Raw genomic sequence first — 23,039 nt, 5'->3', positions numbered from 1 at the left:
TTTTTATCTCCTCATACCGCTGCTGACAACCAAAAAAATATATTTAATTCCTCCAGTTTTAAACTACGGCAACATTCAATTTCTCCTGTTCCATAACGTCACCAGCTGTGGACAGACATCCAGCTTGGTGACGTTGACACACTGACATCTCACTAAGATCTCTCCTCTTCCAAGTGGTCAGATAAAGGTCTGGTTGTCTGAGGCAAAGTTGAGAAACTTTAATGTAGAATGGAAAGAAGTGACTTGACTTGAAACAAACCTAAGTCTCTGTGGATGTGAGAGCATTTGGGGAATGCAAGTCAGAGATTGAGCTTTCCTTCATTTGGGCTGAAGAGCAGGGTTTTTGGAGTTTGCATGGTAAGGAACTAGAGTAATGTGATTTGAGTGCTGCTCAGTGTACTGTGTAGAGTAATAGCAGCAGCAAAATGGTCAGAACTAGTATGTTTAAATCATAAGACCATTAAGCAGAATTGGGCCATTTGGCTCATTGAGTCTGCTCTGCCATTTTATTATGACTAATTTATTATCCCTGTCAACCTCATTCTCCTACCCTATCCCAATGACCTTTGACACCATTACTAATAAAGAACCTACCAGCCTCCACTTTAAATATATCCAACAACTTGCCCTCCATAGACATCTGTGGCAACGAATCTCACAGATTCACCACCCTCTGGCCAAGGAAATTCCTCCTCATCTCTGTTCTAAGTGAATGTCCCTCTGGTCCTAGACTCCCCCACTATAGGAAACACCCTCTCCACATCCACTCTATCTGGTTTTTCAATATTTGATGTTTCAATGAGATCCCACTCTTCCACCACCCCCCCCCCATTCTTCCAAGTACAGGCCCAGAACATGACGTCATTGTATTCACAAGCAAATGAGGATCAACAGAGTGGAAACTGAGGGTTCTCTTTCAAGGAGGGAAAAACATAGACAGAGGAGTTGTCATTTTATTGTCATCACGTTAGCTGAGGTTAATCATCTGGGATGAGAATTGTAGTGGTAAACCAGGTTTTCTTTGGCAATCTTACCAAAGGCTGAAATAGAAACCCTTAATCTGCTGCATCTTTGCTCCTGTAATTTATTTAAGTTTTAAAATGATGAATTTATCTTAACAAATTAATCATGATTTATTTTCTTAGCTATTGTTATTTGTTCTTTAGCTGACAGTTTGGATGTGTGGACTGGATTAAGAAGTAACAGTTTCCCAGCCTTGTTTCACTGGTCAGATGGATCAAAAGTGACATTCACTTACTGGGACCAGGCTGAACCTAATATACCCTTTAACACCACAACGCACTGTGTATCCTATTCGAGAAAGGTAAGTTCTCTTTTTTTAATAATTTTTTAAAATAATCTTTCCGATATAATCTACTTCATTTGTTAATGCATAATCAGACTTAATTTTACTTGGGAAATAATCAACAGATCTGATTCATGGAAAATGAGGCCCAAGAATACTTAGCTTATCCAACACTTGGTTGACTATTAAACATCCTCACAATTGCACTTTTCATCCCCTTTCAGCATTCTGAATGGACTGCCCTTCCATAATTGCTGGACCAAAAGATCTTGAGGAGTAGAATTTAAAATCCTTTTCATTTTGACTAGTTCTGTGTTCTTATAATGTTCAAACTTCAAAATAAATTTAATATCAAAGTACGTATATCACCATGTACAACCTTGAGATTCATTTGCTTGCAAGCATCCTCAATAACTCCATAATAGAATCAATGCAAGACTGCACCAGCTTGGGCGTTCAACCAGAGTGCAAAATATAACAAACTATGCAAGTCCAAAAGAAGTAAATAATAAGAAGAAATAAATAAGCAATATATATCGAGAACGTGAGATGAAGAGTCCTTGAAAGTGAGTTATTAGCTTGTGGGAACATTTCAATGGTGCTTTTTTTTTAAATCAATTAGTGGATGACATTGGAGGGTGGTGGGATGGAGATACGTCTCTACCAGAGGAGGTGAAAGGTTATCTTTTCCTCCACTAGCCTGCAGACCACCCTTGGGCAAGGTGTAGTGCCTGCTTAGCCCCCCAGTCAAGGTCACATAAACCCATGGGAGCAGGTGGTGGATGGTCCTATGAGTAGCTGGTACAAGTCACAAGTCCTGGTTATGCGACCACTGAAGCCAGGCAGACGATATCTGAAGAGTGTTGATAATGGTCGGCCTACTTCATTATTTTAGGGTATAGTATTGCACTTGAAGATTATAATACTTGGAAATAATATTCCACTTATTTTCTTTGGATGCTCTGCTCTTTTTGTTGTGGCTTTAGGTAAATAGTAGCAAGAAGCTAGGCAGTAGTTCCTGATTATTTTAGATACCCTTGTGAGTTTAAAGGACTGAGTTCAGTTGGCACAGTGTTGAGCTAAGGCTGGTATTCAAGTGCTCCAAAGCAGTCAGCAGCTCAGATATGGAATAGCTTCAACAGCCTCAAATTTGCTCAGGTGAATTGGAATGCAGATATTATCATCCAAGGTCTGCATTTATTGTCCATCCTCAATTGACCTTTGCAAGGTATAAGTGAGATGCTCATCCTTTCTAAGATGAGGGGCCCAGACCTGCTGAAATACTCCAAGTGAGGCCTCATCAGTGCTTTTTAAAGCACTCTCACTGGAGAGTGTTCAAAGGAGATTCATGAAAATTACTCCAGCATTGAATGGCTTGTTACATGAAGAGCGTTTAGCGCTGGGCCTGTATTCACTAGAGTTCAGAAGAATGAGGGGTGACCTCATTGAAATCTATCAAGTGGTGAAAGGCCTTGATAGAGTGCATATGGAGAGGATGTTTCCTGTGGTGAGAGAGTCTTAAGACCAGAGGACACAGGCTGAGAATAGAGGGACACATTTTTTAGAATGGAGATGAGGAATCTCTTCAGCCAGAAAGTGGTGAATCTATGGAATACTTTTCCACAGGCAGCTGTGGATGTCGAGTCTTTATGTATATTTAAGGAAGCGGTTGATAGATTCTTGATTGGTCAGGGCATGAAGGGATATGGGGAGAAGGCAGGAGATTAGGGTTGAGGGGAATATTGGATCAGCCATGACAAAATGGCGGAGCAGACTCAATGGGCTAAATGACCTAATTCTGCTCCTATATCTTATGGTCTTACGGTTTTATAGATGTCATTCATGACAGTTCCCATCAAAGGAAGGAATTAATGTTTAAGATAATGGATGAGATTGAGCAGGCTGCATTTTTCAAGATGCTTTTTGAGACTTATTCGAACGGCAGTCAAACACTGGAGTAGAAGTATTCCATGTTACTTTTTGTAGATGTATGTGAAGCGTGGCTACTTGAGTGTCCGTGGGCCCATTGGGTTTATGGAGTCTGGAAGAGAACTCCTTCAAATCTCTCTTAACTAAAAAGAGACCTACCTTTCAAGTGCACTGCAATTCCTGGTTGTACCGTGTATATTCTAGACAATTCAGTCAAATGTCGTGAAACTACTTTAACATTTTAAATGAGCTTTCTTTTCATTCTTGAGAGGTCACTTGAGTTGCTCAATGGATGATCCTGGGAAAAAATTGATGCTTTCAGCAGTAGTCTCAACTTCAGTGGTTGGTAGGTGCCCGTTATTCCTCGGGTGTTATTCCCTACTTCAACTGAAATGTAGTCCTGAAAATTCAATCTACAAAGCAACCTGCTTAATGGTTTTGGGGTATGACATAAAAAAAGGTTGGGAACCCCTAGATTAATGGAAGCAATGAAGCATGGATTTTTTTTTTTTTACTAGTAATTGTAGTTCAGAGTAGGTTATCCTATATTAATTTTTTGACCTAACTGGTAAAAATTATCCTTGTGCAACACGTATGCCTGAATTTGCAGCATCTTGTGTTTATGATTATCCGTGATCACTTGTGCGGCACTGTCAAGAAGGCGACTCGTGCGAGCATCTCTGATGGGATCAGTCACGTATTCCACTTTCAGTCTGCTACAGCAGAGAAACTACATCTAAGGTCTGTACACTTAGTAACATCGCTTTAAGGCAATTTAAAAAATCACTACTCAAAGTCGACGGAACTGGAACGGACTTTGGTCACTTGCGAGGTTCCTTTTAAGCAGAAGGAAGGATGATTTGGTTTAACAGTTCATCTAAGAAAGCGTGGCTTACAACTCCCGATACCAACCATCTTCCTGGTAAACATAGTCCCTGGTAAATAAAGCCGAATATCTCAGAGCTAGATCGCTGTACCAGAGAGACATTAAAAGTTGTTGCATTCTTTGTTTCATGGAACCTAGGTTATTCCATGCCATTCTGAATGAAGTGGTATAGCTTGAAAGTTTCATAATATGTGGCCAGTATGGGACTGCTGAGTCTTTCAAAGGCAGAGGAGGTGGAGTTTACTTCAGGATTGACCTGTTGTGATGCTATCCTCGTCCTGCTCGTGCAACCTGGAATATCTCACAATCAAGTGTCATCTATTTTATCTGCCATGGGAGATTTCAACAATCATTTTGGTAGTGGTGTACATCTCACTTCAGGCTAGTGTCAAACAGGCTCTAGATAAACTGAGCAAAATAATAAACAGGCATAAAACAGCGTATCCTGGAGCCTTCCCCATCATTTGGGGGAATTTTAACCAAGCCAGTTTGAAAAAGTTTCTAAATAATAATTAACAACAAATTGCTTGTGGTACAGGAGGGACCAAAACGCTGGACCACTGTTACACCACTATCAAGAGTGTACTTCGACTCCCTGAGTATAGGCAGAGACTAAAGACTGCAGCACCAGTAGCGAGGATCAAACAGGAGTGCTTACAGGACTGCTTTAAATCAATGGATGGACTGGACTGCATTCAGGGATTCATCTTCAGGTTTGAATGAGTACGCAACGGCTGTCACTGACTTCATTAAAACCTGTGTGGATGAGTGTGTGCAGACGAGAACATGCTGTACGTAGCCAAATCAAAAGCCGTGGATGAACCAGGAGGTCTGAAGACTGCTGAGGGCTAGATCTGTGACATTCAAGTCGGGCGACCCAGGTCTGTACGAGAAAACCAGGTATGCCTTGAGGAGGACCGCCTTGAGCAAAAGAACAACTCCGAGCAAGGTTGGAGGTGGAATTGGATGCAGGTCAACTTTGGTAGGGATTGTAGGCCATTACTTATTACAAAGTAAAACCCAACATAATGAATGGCTGTGATGCTTCACTCCCAGATATGCTCAACCCCTTTTATGCTTTGAAAGGGAGAATAAAACTACAGCTAGGAGGATCCCTTCTGCACCCAGTGACCCTTTGATCTCTGTCTTAGAGGCTGTCGTCTTTTGAGGGGGTGAACCCTCACAAGGTGACAGCCCCGAAGGAGTACCTGGTAGGACTCTTGTGTAAATATTCAGGCTTATGGGAGCAACTCCCCTTCCATTCCAGGGACTGAACTTGTCCCTTTTCTCCTCGAGTAAGGACATCCTTCCTTAAAGGCTCATTTGGTGTAAGTGAAGAGGGAGAGAGGGTGTGGTTGTAGTTAAGTGAGGTGTATTACTGATGTTTTCGAGCTGTTGTCCTAAAGGTCTGATGGTATATACCTGCATTTTCTCTCTTTGTCATTTCACCATCTTTTGCACTGGAAATATTTTTGCATTTTGTTTAAAAGTTTTTCCACTTCCGGCACACCATAAACACCTCTGCACTGAATGTACTTTAATGTCCCGCTGTTGGATTTTTTTAAAAGTCCACACCTTCATAAGGGCACACAACCCTCACCAAAACCCTCGGTATGACAGACCACATCACCCAGGTCATGCCTTGTTCTCATTGCTACCATCAGGAAGGGGATAGAGATGCCTGAAGGCACACACTCAACAGTTCAGGAACTGCTTCTTCCCTGTCATCCAATTTCTGAATGGACATTGAACCCATGAACATTACCTCACTACTTTTTTGTGTTTATTTTTACACTACTTATTTAATTCAACTGTCTACTATATGTATGTATGTATGTGTGTATGTATATATGTTTATGTATATATTTACTGTAATTCACTTTTTTCTCTATTATTTATTGCATTGTACTGCTGCTGCAAAGACAACAAATATCGTATGCCAGTGATATTAAACCTGATTCTGATACCAATTTTGAGATGTCTGTAATGCAATGTAACAGAGTTTGGTGGCTCAAAGTTTATGTAACCCTGCAAATCTCAGTGAAAGGACTTTTCATTGCTTTGCAATCTATCATGCAGTAATGGACACTAAAAGGAAGCTTCAAGGTGCTGAGTTTGTCCAATGTGAATTTGATGGGAATCAAAAATATTGTTGAATTCCTTCCTGGTGCCAATGAAGAACACAATAACTAGCCAGCAATAGAAATCCAGAATTTTTTTTTCATTTAATGTTTGTGTGAAGCTGGAGAATGAAATGTATTCACCATCCACAAAGTTTTCAAAATATCTTAGAATAAATAGCAAACAATTCCTTAAAGTGCCATAAGTAGGATCATTTTGTGTGATTCCTAATCTTTCAATAGAGTCATAGAAAAGCACAGCACAGAAACAGACCCTTCAGCCCATATAGTCTGTGCTGAATCATTTAAGCAGCCTACTCCCATCAACATCACCAAAACCATAGTCCACCATACCCCTACCATCCACATACCTATCCAAACCTCTCTTAAAACATCAGAATTGAGCTCGCATGTAGTACGTGTTGGCAGCTCACTCCACGCTCTCACGACCCTCTGAGTGAAGAAGTTTCTCTTTGTGTCCATATCGACACCCATCATAATTTTGTATACCTCGATCAAATTTCCTCTCAATCTTCTACATTCCAAGGAATAAAATCCTATTCAATCTTTCCTTATAACTCAGGGGGTCCTCCAGACCTGGCAACATCCTTGTAAATTTTCTCTGTACTGTTTAAATCTTATTGCTGCCTTTTCTGTCAGTAAGTGACCTAAACTGCACACAATATTCCAAATCAGGCCTCACCAATGTCTTGAACAACTTCAGCATAACATCCTATCTCCGATACTCAATAATTTGATTTCTGAAGGCCAGTGTGCCTCCTATGGACCTGTATTTCCAGATCCTTTTTGTTCTACTGCACTCCTCAGTGCTCTAACGCTCATTGTATAAGGCCTATTCTTGTTGGCCTTATCAATATGCACCACATCACACTTGTCTGCATTAAATTCCTTCTGCCATTTTTCCAGCTGCAAGCTCCGATAGTCTTCCTCGCTGTCCACTGCCCTCCCCCCCCCACCCCCAAAATCTTGGTGTCATCCACAAATTTGCTGATCCAGTTAATCACATTATCATCCAGATCGGTGACAAACAACAATGGACTCGGCACCAATCCCTGTGGTACTCCACCAGTCACGGGCCGCCAATCAGATAGTCCACCATCTATGACCTCTCTCTGGTTTCTCCCACAAAGCTAAAGTCTAATCCAATTTAGTACCTCATCGTGAATGCCAAGCAACTGAACCTCTTGACCAGCCTCCCATGCAGGATCTTGTCAAATGACTTACCAAAGTACATGCAGACAACATCCGCTACCTTGCCTTCGTCCATTTTCCTGGTAATTTCCTCAAGCTCAAGATTGGTTAGGCATGACCTATCACACACAAAGTCACACTGACTGTCCTTATTCAGTCCATGTTTATCCAAATACTTGTATATCCGGTCCCTTTGCATACCTTCCAATAACTTCCCCACTACTGATGTCAGGCTCACCAGCCTATAATTCCCTGGTTTACTTTTAGGCCTTTCTTAAACAATGGAGCAACATTGGCTATCATTTCAATCCTCTGGTACCTCACCTGTCACTAGGGATGATTTAAATATCTCTGCTAAGGCCCTGGCAATTTCTGCTCTTGCCTCCTGTACAGTCCGAGGGAACACCTTGTCAGGCCTTGGGAATTTATCCGCCTTAGTTTGCCTCAGGACCGCAAACAATACCTCGTCTGTAATCTGTATAGGATTCATGAAGTTGATGCATCACTTCTATAGACTCTGTGTCCATCTGTTTAGTAAGTCTATGGAATCCTAATTCTAAAATCTATTCCTGAACAAAAGGGATCATTTTTCTTAGTTAAAAACTATAAGGAGACAAATTATTCATTCTTTCATTGGTCATGTATTCTAATTAATAATGTGATTTGAGTTCTTTTTTCCATCAATTGCAGTTCAAGTGTTTTTAACTCCATCTCCAGAGACCCGAGCATAAGAAGGTTCAGGTGGGCTGCCAAGACAGGGCTGGTGATATTTGGATGAATCCTTAAATAGTTGTGAAAACCACTGTGATATAAAGAAAGAACACAAGAATCCTCATGGTCAATTGGCCAAAATCTTTCCATCACTAAAACAGATTGGTTGAACAGAATCTCATAGCAGTTTGAGTGAAATCTTAATTATGTTTTGGCAGAATCCTCCAGGTTCATTGGAAGGACTATTAACATTAGTGTCTTCTCCCAGGCCATGTGACACTTGATGAGTTACACTGGGTAGATGAAGTTGTTTGTAATGCTGATGCCAGACTCCTGAAGTAGGTGTTCTGCTCCAAGTTCTGTCGTGGAAAGAGATACGAGGCGGATGGGAAAAGTTTCAAGAATATGTTCCAAGCCTCTGAAGAAATGTGAGCTTCCCACTGCCTCTTTAAAATCCTCTGGCCCATGATCATTCAGTCTAAAAGAAGCATGTGAGAATGTATTGAGAATCATGAAGTCGAGAATTAGAACCATACATAGTAACAGGAGTGGGCTAGCTTACAAATTACCCACCTGCTAGTTCTTGAGCCACTCAAGAACCTTCAATCTGAAATGGAAGTAATTTTGTTTTGATCCAGAGGAGAAATTTAAAGGAACTTTGTGCAAATCAGCAGCCATATTTTCTCCATTGCAACATTGGTCCCATTTCAAAACTTCATTGACTGATGAAACCATTTGGAACAGGCTGAGTCTTAAAGTGCAATGTACACTTAAACGCCACTTTGTTAGGTACTTCCTGTACCAAATGACGTGGCCACTGAGCGCCCATCCACTTCAAGGTTCAATATGTTGGCCATTCAGAGATGTTCTTTTGCACACCACTGTTGATATTGCATGGTTGTTTGAGTTGCTGTTGGCTTCCTGTCAACTGGAACATGTCTAGCCTTTCTTCTCTGTCTCTCATTATCAAGGCATTTTTGACCACAGAAATGCTACTTAGTGGATGACTTCTGTTCCTCACACCATTCTCTTTTAATTCTAGAGACTTGTCTGTGAAAATCCCAGAAAATCAGCAGTTTCTGAGATACTCAGACCACCCCATCTGCCACCAATGATCAAAGTCACTTAGGTCACATTTCTTCTCCCTTCTGATGTTTAGTCTGAACAACAACTGAACTTCTTGACCATGTCTGCATGATTTTACGCATTGAGTCGCTGGCACAGGATTGGCTGATAAGGCATTTGTATTACCAGGCAGTTGCACCTGATGAAGTGATGGCTGAGTGCACGTAGACTTCTTTAGATATATATAGAGTATTGTATTCAATAAAAATTAATAATTTATCGGTTAAACCTTTAAAAACTTTTATATTTTGCAGTTGGGTCGATGGAAGTATAAAAATTGTGACAACAAGCTGTCATATGTTTGTAAAAAGGCAGGGAAGATTAAGAATGAATCCAGCCTCTCTGATGTAGGGTGCCCTGAGAATGAGGTAATTATTATAACCTTCAAAAGTGCATCTTTGATTCTTTTAACTTGGCTTTAGAATGTTTGTTCTGTTTACATCTCTAAATATACCAAAAAAAACCCCTTGCAAACAGCTTTTCAGCTAACAATTAAATGTTACATGGGTGTTATTTTCACTATATTCACTCAGTCGTATTTAGAATATTGTCTTATTCGGTGACACCTTCTACTGCAAATAGTATTTTCTGCTGTGCCTTTTTTCTGTGTTTCTATTATAGCATCCTGTTCTACAGACTAATAAACCAAGAACTTATGCCTACAATTTCACTGATAATCTTAGTTATGTCACTTTCGAACATTCCATAGGAGAGGGTTGATTTGTATTAGGTTAATTTTACAAGGAATTGCAACAGAATTCTGGTATGTTTGAAGCACGGCCAATCTTGATTTATCCAGACAAGAGAATGGGCCTCACTTTTGCATTCAATAAAGCAAATGTCCTCTACCCAACTTTCATGACAATAAAAGTCTATGATAAGACCCAGAAATTGTGGATCATTTATCATACCTCAGAACCTCTCAATGAAGGTGAGATCATGAAATTTATCATCACCGTAAGAGAATCAGTACAGTTTTTGCCATTAATTGACTTGCTACAAATCTCATTATCTACAGATTCATGAATAGCCACCCTGTTCTTAGTTTTTTTTAATACAGGAATTGATTCAAGGATCTTCTCAAAGTATCCTTGGGGATGGTGTATCTTTTTAACTTGCAGGAATCCCTAAACCATCACTGTTCAAAATGGGAAAGGAGTATTGGGTGATGTTGAAATATTTGATCTGTTTGTCAGGAGCAAAGACATCCCCAGTGTGAATGTTGGAAGGAGTGTATCACCCCCAAAATGGCATACCCCAACCCATGTTGTTCTGCTCAACCATCACACATTGAATTGATCAAGTCACTCTTGCTACCGAGCTACAGTCAAGGAAGTAATACACAGCAAGTTGGATTGGGGATGGAGCTTCAAAAAAAGCGGCATTGATATTTTAAATGAAAAATCAGAAACCTGCAGAAATATGGGGTGGGGGGGGAGAATACAAAACTGAAAACACACAGCAGGTCAGTCAGTTTCTGTGGGAGAAACGGGTAGAGTTTCAGATCAAAGGCTCTTCAGCAGGAATGGGAAAGCAGTTCAATTTTAAGATGCAGAGAGGATGAAACACAGGTTAGAGCTTTTGCAATGAACTGAAGAGGAAAGGAGAATGTTGGAAATGTCGAGCAGGCAAAACAGGTATGGGAAGATCTTCGTCCTCTGCATTCTTCTCCCACCTTCTCTGCAACTCTAAGCCAACTTGTATTACGTTTTCCCAATTCTAATGTAGACTCTCGACCTGTGACATCGACCACGCACCTTCACCCACAGACACTGCCTGGCCAAAGTGTTTGCAGGAATTTCTGATTTTAAACACCTTGTATGCACTCAGTGGCCATTTATCAGATACTTCCTGTAGCTAATGATGTGGCCACAGAGTGCATGTTCCTTGTCTTCTGCTGTTGTGGCCCATCTACTACAAAGTTGAACCCATCCATTCAGACTTGCTCTTCTGCATGCCAATGTTGTAACGTGGTTATTTGAGTTGCTGTCAGCTTGAGTCAGTTTTGCAATTCTCCTGTGACATCTTTCAGTTCTGTGATGCCTTCACTCACAGAACTGTCACTCACTGGATGTCTTTAGTTTTTTTTTTGCACCATTCTGTGCAAACTCTAGAGACTCTTGTGTGTGGGAATTCCAGGAGATAAGCATTCTCTGAGATACTCAAACCATCCCATCTGGCAACAGCATCTATTTCCATAGTCAAAGTCAGTTAGACCCCATTCCATTCCTTCCACATTCCGATGTTTAGTCTGAACAACAATTGAACCTGTTGAACATGTCTGCATGCTTTTACGCTGCCACATGATTGGCTGATTAGATATTTGCATTAATAAGCAGGTTTACAATAAAGTGGCTACTGAGTGTATATAGTTATTAGAGGTTTATGTAAATGAGTACAAAGTTTGCCCATTTAAAATTAACTTTAGTTCAAGAGGCAGAAAAACATAAACCAGTAAAATTTGAAAAGGTGTAACCTGTTTAATTTTTGAAGGTTGAAAATTTTATTTTCTTCCTTTTTTTTTTAAAGAACTGGAGAAGGCATGGAGATTACTGCTACAAACTTGATTCAGCAGAGGTCAAATTTGAATCCAAATGTCACCTAACAATACAAAACAGGTATACAAGACTTTGCAATTTATTTTTTGAAAATGTTTACATTTTAAAAATATTTTTATTCAAACACAACATTTTTATGTAAAAGTTTGACATAACTTTTGTAGTCTAGACGTTAATTTGCGTTTTAGCCGGTGTTTTCTGAAAAGCCCTGTTTTTGTATGGGGGGTGGTCCATATTGGTGCATTCTTTTATGCACTTTTTGTGAAATAATAGAAACCAAAACTTGGAAAGTAATAATATGCTTTCAGAACAAACAGTGGACCAAAATTTAGCTTGATGATTTTAAATCTAAAACAGATTACTACTTTGTTTTGTTTCTATTGTGAGGGTATTTATTTCTGCTTATGCAAAAGTACCAAATATTACAATTGTGGTGATTGCATATATACACTAATGCCAGCAACTCACTAGTTTTTAGGTGCTTGAAGCTGTAAGGCATGCAATTCTCCCAACCTTAATGGAGGTCAGCTGTCAGCTTTTCTAGTGAATCTGGAATATTGCAGTAATCACATGATTGTTTTCATGTGTGCAGATGCTGCCAAACTTGCATCCCCCACTCGTAGATAGCTGAAAATGTAATTCAAATCGCTGCTCTTCAGGTCTTTCAAAGTTCCAAGTAAATTTATTATCAAGGTACACATGTCAACATGTACAACCCTGAGATTCATGTTCTTGTGGGCATACTCATTAAGTCTGTCGAATAATAACCATAACAGAGTCAATGAAAGATCACCTAACTTGGACATTCAACCAGAGTGCAGAGGTCAACAAACTGTGCAAATACAGAAATAAAGAAATAATAATAACAAATAATAAATGTCATGAACTTGAGATGAAGAGTCCTTGAATGTGAGTCCATTGGTTGTAGGAACACTTCAATGATGGGCAAATGAAGTTATCTCCATTGATTTCAGAGCCTGATGGTTCAGGGGTAGTAGCTGTTCCTGAACCTAGTGATGTGAGTTCTGAGGCACCTATACCACCTTCCCAAAGGCAGGGGTGAGAAGAGAGCACGTTCTGGGTGATGGGGGTCCTTGATGATAGATGCTGCTTTCCTGTAACAGTGTTTCATGTACTGCTCAATGGTGCTGAGAGCTTTACCCATGCTGGCTTGGGCCATATCCAATACTATTTGTAGAATTTTCTGTTCAAAGACATTGGTGTTTCCATACCAGGCTGTGATGCAGGCAGGCTTTATACTTGTAATGAGAAAAGGAAATGTATTCTTGACTGTACATATGGTTTTATATATTGACAAGAGTCTGCTGGACTCCAGGAAGTATTTGTACCAGAGGAGGATGACTCGTATTTTGTTACAAACTCGGTTCAACATGTCTTAATGGTACCATCTTCCAGTAAAACTGTATTCCATAGGACTAATGTACCAATGCTCACTCTGCATTATTATGCAACTTGGATTCGGATAAGAACAGGAGCAGGAGTCGGCCATCTGGCCTATTGAGCATGCTCCGCTGTTCAATAAGATCATGGCTGATCTGGCCATGGACTCATCTCCACCTACCTGCCTTTTTCCCATAACCTTTAATTCCCCTACTATGCAAAAATCTATCCAACCTTGTCTTAAATATATTTACTGAGGTAGCCTCCACTGCTTCATTGGGCAGAGAATTCCACAGATCACAGCACATATAACTCTATAGACCTGTAACAGAAGGTAATCAAACTCTGGTAGTGTTATTCTATTGAACATTTATAATGAAAATTTTTTGAAATTTTGTCTTTGTTTTCTAATTCAGCAGCAAAAGGTATCAAAGGAGGCACTGAACATGTATTAAGGTTATAACTTACCTCCCATTCTGCCGTTGGCATTTAGGGCAGCAATGAAGGTCCTCTATCTCTGTGTGTCCTTGGCCACTCAAATGTTGAAGGATTCTTCATTGCTGTTTCCATAACAATTTTTTTTTGTCCAGTCAGGGTTGTTAGCCCTGAGCTGAACCCCGGAACCTGGAGAACAGGTGGATCACTCTTGGTCTTTCCTCTACCCTTTGACCTGTTTGACATGGGTGACCCTGCCAAGAGCCAAAGCATAAAGCTCTGACTCCAGCCAACATACCTCTCCGGGTCATTAAGGTGATAAGAAATTACTTCATTAAAGTTATGTAAAGAATAAAATATAGAAAGAAAGAAAAAATGGTTAATAAATTAGTAAAAGAGACAAGATGATATTTATCAACCAATGACTAAGCCATGTCGCACAATAATCTGTCAGAGGGAACTGCAGGTGTCCAACAGCTTTTCCAGTCTTCCTTCCCTCCCAGTGTCTGTCTGTCTGGCTCTCTCGCTCTCTTGAGGCTAGTTGTGATACAGCCTAAGAGAAGATTCCCACTTAAAGAAATTGTCCCCTTTTTATACCTTTCAAGATGCCTTTAAAAATCTAATATAACTTTTACCCCAGTACTTTTCCAGTGGTACTGGCCTGTATTTAATTCTTACAGCTTTTAGCCTAGGCACATAACAGGGCAGCACAGTAACGTATTTAGCAGAATGCTTTACAGTATCAGTGGCTGGGGTTCAATTCCCACAGCTGTCTTTAAGGAGTTTGTACGTTCTCCCCATGACCACATGGGTTTCCTCCAAGTACTCTGGTTTCCTCCATCAATCGTTGTAAATTATCCCATGATTAGGTTAGAGTTAAATCAGGTTGCTGGGCAGCGTGACTCAAAGGGCCAGAAGAGCCTACTCCGCACTAATTCTCAATTAATCAATAAATAAACCAATAAACACTTGACAATAAGGAGGAAAACAGTCTTCACCAGTATCTCATCTCGAAGATGCATGTTCACGCACCGCTCTAAACTATTACCACATTCCAAGCTGACACCATTTTGTCTTCAAAAGCTTCTATTTTGTGTTGCACATTTTAACATGTACTAAGGAGGAATCAAATCTTTTCTTACAACTATGTTCTCACAAACTAGCTTACAGAAAGACTACCCCAACAACATGTCAAGTATCGGACATTAGCCAAGTTTCTCTTGTTCCACCACTTACTGGTAATATAATGATGCTGTTATCAAAATGTAACACAAGTTCTTTTACTTATTTCTTTTGTGATGCACCAGGTAGTAGGCCTTTCTGGCCCTTCGAGCCACACTGCCCCATCAAACCCGATTAACAGGAACCTAATCACGGGACAATTTACAATGATCAGTTAACCTACCCGGTAAGCCTCTGGACTGAGGGAGGAAACCGGAGGACCCAGAGGAAACCCATGGGGCGGACGTACAGAGACTCCTCACAATGTCATACTGGAGTTGAATGGCGAATTCTGGAATGTTCTGAGCTGTAATAACGCTACGCTATCTGCTGCACTACCGTGGTATATTGTAGTTTCTAAATGCCTCTGTTTAACCATTCAATCATGCTTTGCTCAGTAAATGGATATTATTTCTACCAATCCCTTCTCACTAAAACCCCCGCCTTCTTCATCATCATCATCAGCCTTGGGTCATATGACTTAGGAGATTATGCTTCCATGACCGTGATTGTTCTTGGCAAATTCATCCATAGAAGTAGTTTGCCATTGGCTCCTGAGCAATGTCTTTACAAGATGGGTGACCCCAGCCATTATCAATACTCTTCAGAAATTATCTGCCTGGCATCAGTGGCCGCATAACCAGAACTTGCGATGTGCACCAGCTGCTCCTACGACTAATCCACCACCTTCTCCCATGGCTTCACAGACCCTGATCAGGTGGGTGGGTGGGGGGGCTAAGCACCTTGCCCAAGGGTGACCTGCAGGCTACCGGAGAGTAGGAGTACCTTACTCCTCCTTTGGTAGAGACGTATCTCCACCCTGCCACCTACCTTCTACCTTCTCTAAAACTAACTTGTTTCTTTCCTATTTTCCAGTTCTGCTTAAGGTTCTCCAACTGGAGATGATAACTCCGTTTCCTTTTACACAGATGCCACCTAATGTATTTGATTTTATCAGTTTTAATTTTTATTTTAGATTTCCAGCACCTGCAGGCTGTTGAGTCTAATGGAATCTGAAACTCCTGCAATACCATGTGGGAATCATACTTTGGAATGCTGAATGAATAGTACTACATTACGAGAACTCGTAGTCCAGCTTAGATTTATGATTTTGGTTGGGACCGGAGATAAAATAATCATGCCAATGTACAAGGACTGAGGTGCTACAGTAGTTGGAGATATCTTAGTCAAGCTTGGAATCTATAGGACAGCAGAAGAAAATTCAACCAAATAAGCAAATTTCTGCATGTCCAGAAATCTGAAATTGAATAAGAAAATGTTAAAATATTCAACAAATCAGGCAGCTCCTTTGGGGAGAGAGAAATAGCGTTGAAGTTTGATTTCCATGAACTTTAATTGTAAGCAGAAGTTAGAAATGTAATTGCTTATGTAACCGAGAGAGTTGTAGTGTCGTGGTTAGCGTAACACTTTACAGTCACAGTGATTCCATTGCTGCTGCTACCTGTAAGGTGATCGTTCATTCACCCTGCACGGGTCTCCCCCAGGTGCTCTGGTTTCCCCCTGCAGTCCAAGGACATACTAATTGGTTGGTTAACTGGTCATTGTCAGTTGTTCCGTGATTAAGCTAGAATTAAATCGGGATTGCTGGAAGGCACAGGTAGAAGGGCATTTTCTGTGCTACATCTCAATAAAAATTTAAAAAGGAATAATGGGAGTGTGTTAGTGACAGATAGAACAAAACCAAGAGTGTGTGGAGTCCTGGACTGTATGAATAAACCAAGTGAAAGTGATAGCAGAAATGAGAGGAAATAGCAGGTAAGGAGAGAAGAATCAAACCTAGGAACTCTGGAATTTTGAGTTGTCTGTGAAGCTGTGAGGCTTCTTTATTTTTTACAATGTAAGTTATCTGTAGAAATCTATTGAAAACTGTATATAATGCCTCACAGCTTCAGCAATAACTCAAAGTTCCAGGATGCTGGGTTGATTCTTCTTTCCTCTCACTTCTGCTATTTTGAATGACATTCATCTCCAGTAATTCACATCTGCTCCATTTGCCATTGGTATCACTCAGTTTATTTAAACATTCTAGGACCCCACCCAGTCATGCACTCTTGGTTTATTTCTATCTGTCACTGCCACGCTCTTATTATGACCCATAACTCTCTTGGTTACCTAAACAATTATGTATCTAATTTTTTTCTGTTTACAATGAAAGCTCATGAAGAGCAAACTTTATCTCTCGCTCTCTCTCCAGTACAAAACCAGAACGGCTGATCAAGTGTGGCACAGTAATCTAGTGGTTAGCACAACACTCCAGTACAGTTGACCGGGGTTCAGTCCCCATCGCTGTCTGTAAGGAGTTTGTATGTTCTCCCGGTGACTGTGTGGCTTTCTTCCGGGTGCTCCCGCGGTACAAGGACATCAGTTGGTAGGTTAGTTGTAAATCGTCCCATGATTAAGCTTGGATTGATGGCAGCATGACTCAAAGGACTGGAAAGGGCTATCTGTGCTATATCTCAACAAAATAAAAAAAATAAAGAATCTGTTGTATTAATCAGTCTGGAAGATGGTAATCTGCTAAGGCAGGTGATGAGCTGCTGTTAGTTACATTTCCAGAAAAACTCAATGCTGCCTGCAGGAGGGTGAATCTGAGTTTTATTCTGAATGCATACTTTGATCATAAATATTCTTTGAACTTTTAAACATAGGTTAAAGATAGGTCAGAGTGAGATAGAGAGCAAGTGAAATGCACCTGGAGCTTCAAGATCAGCCTTAACTGAACACAGATGCTCTGCAAAGTTGTCATAACATGGAAACCAAATGCAGACTGTGAGAGGAGGAAGTATAGTAAAAAATAAAAATAAATCGGTTATGAGGGAAAAGAACAGAGGGTCCACCACAATAATCCAGTTTGTAGATTGTGGACATGGGGTACAAGTAGGCTGTTTGTGGTTGAAGATTGTGGGGAGAAGATCTCCAGAAGAAATTTTCAGTGCCAGAGTTGTGGTATGAAGTGTTGGAGAACTGGCTACCGGCTTCGCAAAGACCTAGGTTTGTTCAGTGGACATGTTCAGAGAGTACATGTCATGACAGCAACGAGTGAAGACACTTGCTAATAAAGTGGTGGAAGGAGAGCTCAGTGTTAATGTTGAACCTATGGTTCATTACTATGGAGACAGATCAAAGTCTGTTCAGCTCAACTGCTAGGCATGGTTGGAGAACGAAACAGCTTTCAGATGGGGTATTCCCTGTAATTTTCCCAGACCTGACAGATTAGTTAGGATTAGTAGTTAAGCCCTCAGCGGAAATAAATTTCTTGAGGAGAAAGAGAAGATTAAAACAAAAGCTTGTGGGTGAAACGTGGATGCAAGAATATGTAATTTCTTTGAGAGCAAGTACTTTAGTCTAGCTTCCTGCTCTCAGTAAAAGACTTGCTCATGAATGACAACAACTGAAATATCTTCCTGTGCTGCTACGCCCTAAAATTACAAAACACCATGGTGGTTTATTCATCAAACCAAGATCTGGATGTTACACACATACTGCTACTTATTTGGCTAGCGGTAGCAATGTTATTTACATGCTGAATTAAGTGTCTGTATGGCAGCCATGTGCAGTTGGGCATTATGAGGGAGAGTAATCACTTGCAATCCTTTTGCTCATCACATATCTGCAAAGTCCTTCAGGATTCCCCTTCACTTTGTCTGCTGGGACAACTACATAGCTCCTTTTAGCTCTCCTGATTTCTTTTGTAAGTGTTCCCTTGCATTTCTTATACACCATAAGCACTTCATTTGTTCCTATCTGCCCATACCTGCTATGCACCTCCTTTGTTTCATTAACCAGTGCCTTAATATCTCTTCAAAACCAAGGCTTCCTACACCTGCTTTTTTTTTTTTTTGAACCTTTTATTCTGACAGGTGCATACAAGCTTTGTACTCACAAAATTTCACTTTTGAAGATCCCCCATTTACCAAGTACCCCATTGCCAGAAAACAGCCTGTCCCGATCCACACCTCTTATTACATCAGAGTTGGCCTTCCTCCAATTTAGAATTTCAATCTGCTGAGCAGACCTATAGTTTTGCATATTTACTTTGAAACTAATGGCTTAATGATGGATTTCTTTTTGAGGCTTTGCTCATTGAAGATGTTCTGGATGCTGGGGAGGCTAGTTATAAAGGAAGGTTATAATACACATGGGTCTTCAGGGGTATGCCCCCTCATCCTGCCCTTTCACCAAGCACAGAGCACAGATCTTGCTATCTCCAACCCTCTGCAGTCAACAGCAGCATCAGCCATGCTGAAGGATCTGTGAACAATTACGAATACTGGGTCTTCTTTGGAACCAATTATGTTCTTAAAAAAACTTAGAGGACGAATGTTTTCTTTTAAGCCCCCACAAATGATTGCGTGCAGGCCACAACAATGTAATCATTGCGAAACTGTGAATAAATAATCATGGTCACAAATCACAGTCAGAAAACACCTTGTTAGTCCTAGTTCAGTCAGGAAATGATTTGTGTGCACTGTACTGCTATTGACATCATCATGTACAAACCATCTTATGGGGAAATGACATTGTAATGAGTCAGAATTCGACAAGACATGGATGTAGTTATTTCAAAACATATACAAAGTTGGTTCTTAAATCTAGATTTCCTGTTATAAAACCTGTCAATATTTCTAGTTTCTAAGTATTAGCTTTTAGATATTCCTTGTGCTATTCTCTGTGGGGAAAATGAATCAAATACATTTATTGTGATCACCACACACAAAATACTGAGGTAACTCAGCCGGTCAGGCAGCATCAGTCGATGTTTCGAGCTGAGGCCCTTCATCAGGAGTCATAGGTTGTAATGAAGCAGGCAATCCTATTGGTGCAACCAAGACTGCTGATAGTGGGGACCAATAACTGACACAGTGAGTACAGGCCCAGAGTGTTTGATGGCTCTGGGCCCATACTCACTGGAGTTTAGACGATTGAGGTGGAGAAAATCTCATTGAAACCTATTAACTATTGAAAGGCCTAGTTTGAGTGGATATGGAGAGAACCGGATCGTACAGCCTCAGACTAGAGGGACATTCATTTAGAACAGAAATGAGGAGGAATTTCTTTAGCCATAGAGTAGTGAATCTGTGGAATTCACTGCCACAGATGGCTATAGGGACCAATTCATTGGGTATATGTAAAATGGAGGTTGATAGGATCTTGATTAGTCAACGTGTCAAAGGTTACAGTGAGAAGGCAGGAAAATGGGGGAAAGAGGGGTACTATATCAGCCATGATGGAATTGCAGAGCAAACCTGATAGACTGAATGACTCAATTGTACTCCTATGTCTTTATAAGACCATAAGACATAGCAGAATTAGGCCATTTGGCCTATCAAGTCTGCTCCACCATTCAATCATGGCTGATCCTTTTTTTTTCCCCTCTTCAGCCCCATTCCCTGGCCTTCTCCCCATAACCTTTGATTCCGTGGCCAATCCAGAATTCATCAATCTCCACCTTAAATACACCCAATGACCTGGCCTCCACAGCTGTCTGTGGAAACAAATTCCACAAAGTCACCACCCTCTGGCTAAAGAAATGTCTCCGCATCTGTGTTTTAAATGGACACCCCTCTATCCTGAGGTTGTGCCCTCTTGTCCTAGATTCCCCCACCATGGAAATATCCTCTCAACATTTACTCTGTCAAGGGCTTTCAACATTCGAAAAGTTTCAATGAGATTTTCCCCTCATCCTAAATTCCAGCAAGTACAGACCCAGAGCCATCAAACATTCCTTATATGATAACCCTTTCATTCCTGGAATCATCCTTGTGAACCTCCTCTGAACCCTCTCCAATGCCAGCACATCTTTTCTTAGATAAGGAGCCCAAAACTGTTAATAATAATAATAAAGGTGAGGCCTTACCAGTGCCTTATAAAGCCTCAGCATCACATCCCTGCTCTTGTATTCTAGACCTCTTGAAATGAATGCAAACATTGCATTTGCCTTCCTCACCACTGACTTGACCTGCAAGTTAACCTGGTGTTCTGCCTAAGGACTCCCTAGTCCCTTTGCATCTCAGATTTTTTGATTTTCTCCTCATTTAGAAAATAATCTGCACATTTATTTCTTCTCCCAAAGTGCATAACCATGCATTTTCTAACATTGTATTTCATTTCCCACTTTCTTGCCCATTCTCTTTATCTAAGTCTTTCTGCAGCTGTCCTGTTTCCTCAACAATACCTGCCCCTCCACCAACCTTCATATCATCTGCAAACTTAGCAACAAAGCCATCTATTCCATCATCTAAATCATTGAAATGCATCATAAAAAGGAGCGGTCCCAAAACTGACCCCTGCAGAACATCACTAGTCACTGGCAGCCAACCAGATAAGAATCATTTTATCCCCAGTTGCTGCCTCCTACCAATCGGCCAATCATGCTAGTAACTTCCCTGTAATATCATGGGTTCCTAACTAGGTGGCATGTGTGGCACTTGGTCAAAAGCCTTCTGAAAATCAAAATATACAACTTCCGCTGCATCCCCTTTATCTCTCCTACTTGTAATCTCCTCAAAGAATTCCAACAGGTTGGTCAGGTAATATTTTATGGCCTTGTGTATGTTGCAATATTAGCCTCCATGGAACTGAAAGCTACAGTAAAGGACTGGCTGCATCAACATGCAGCAGAATTCTAAAGCCAGTGGCTTTGCAGAGGTGTACCTTCCAGCATAAGTGCTAATGAACATAGATTCCTACTGCTCCAAAAGTGCTCTATGGGATTGCTTTTAGTTGAAAGAAAAGTTTTCTTTTACACAGATTATGGTTGATGCCTGCAACACACTGCCCATGAAAGTGGATGTGATTGCAACATATATAACATGTATGAATATAAAATGAGTCTTTATACACTCAGTGGCCATGTTATTAGATACCTCTTGTACCTTATAAAGTATACTTGTAAACCTGCTCGTTAATGCAAGTATCTAACAGCCAATCGTGTGGCAGCTACTCAATGCATAAAAACAAACGGATGGGCTGGCTGGTGGTTCAATGACATCGGCGCCAGACCCGGGAGCGGAGGTTCCCGGGTTCGAAACCAGTCAGGTCCGCTCCCGAGTACGCTTTCCATCCATGCCGGGTTGAGTGTCAAGAGCGCAACTTGACCTCGTAAAACAAAGGGAAAATACTGCGAAAAATGTCTGTGTGAGAAGTGGCGTGTGTGTGTGTGTGTGTGTGTGTGTGTGTGTGTGTGTCTCTCTCTCTCTCTCTCTCTCTCTCTCTCTCTCTCTCTCTCTCTCTCTCTCTCTCTCTCTCTCTCTCTCCTCTCTCTCTCCCTCTCTCTCTCTCTCTCCTCTCTCTCTCTCCTCTCTCTCTCTCTCTCCTCTCTCTCTCTCTCTCCTCTCTCTCTCTCTCCTCTTTCTCATTCCGTGCCTTGTTTTAAAAAAAACCCATGAAAAATCCATCATCACGGACGCATGCACGGACACACAGACGCACACGCACAGACTCGCACGCACACAGGCACACGCCTAAAATAATAAAGAAAAAAAAATGGACATCCTCAAGAGCTTCATTTGTTTTTCAGACGTGTTGGTGCCAAATGAGGTGATTTGAGTACCTTAGAAACTACTGATCTTCAGGGATTTCCACGTACAATTTCTAGGCAGGGGTTCCCAGCCTTTTTTAATGCCATGGATCCCTTCCATTAACCAAGGGGTCTGTGGACCCCAATTTGGAAATCCCTGCTCTAGAATTTACGGACAATGGTGCAAAAAGCAAAAGATATCCAGTAGTAGTAGTTCTGTGGGTGAAAATGAGAGAGGTCAGAGGAGAATAGCCAGATTGGTTCAAGGTGACTAACTCATCTAATCATGTGTTACAATAGTGGTGTGCAGAAGAGCATCTCTGAATCCTAAAGTGAATGGGCTACAGCAGCAGAAGACCGTGAATATACATGCAGTGGCCACTTTACAGAAAACACCTAATAATGCAACCACTGAATATATAAGAAATTTAGAGGAACGGGTAGGGAATGGAAGGCTTAGAGATATTGTGATCCTAGAAAACTGTTCAAAGCAATTAGTTACCAGAAAGCAATAAGATGATGATGAAATAGATGGGATTGTATCAGAAAAGTGGGTACAGTAATTGATAGAGATAGTGAAAGAGGTCAATTATGT

At 40.8% G+C, this 23,039-nt stretch overlaps 1 protein-coding gene across 1 annotated transcript in view; it reads left to right on the top strand.

Moving 5' to 3' along the window:
• The window catches only part of ly75 (lymphocyte antigen 75), a 180,100-nt gene that overhangs the window by 43,701 nt on the left and 113,360 nt on the right, over positions 1-23,039 (top strand). The window contains exons 8-10 of the mRNA XM_072262014.1: positions 1,167-1,324; positions 9,544-9,657; positions 11,819-11,907. Coding sequence (XP_072118115.1) covers positions 1,167-1,324; positions 9,544-9,657; positions 11,819-11,907 — 361 coding nt within the window. The remainder of the gene's footprint in view (positions 1-1,166; positions 1,325-9,543; positions 9,658-11,818; positions 11,908-23,039) is intronic.

The sequence above is a fragment of the Mobula birostris genome, chromosome 6 (genome assembly GCF_030028105.1).
Source record: "Mobula birostris isolate sMobBir1 chromosome 6, sMobBir1.hap1, whole genome shotgun sequence".
NCBI lineage: Eukaryota > Metazoa > Chordata > Chondrichthyes > Myliobatiformes > Myliobatidae > Mobula > Mobula birostris.
Note: the sequence above shows the minus strand (reverse complement) of the source record. Positions and strands in the feature narration are given on the sequence as shown.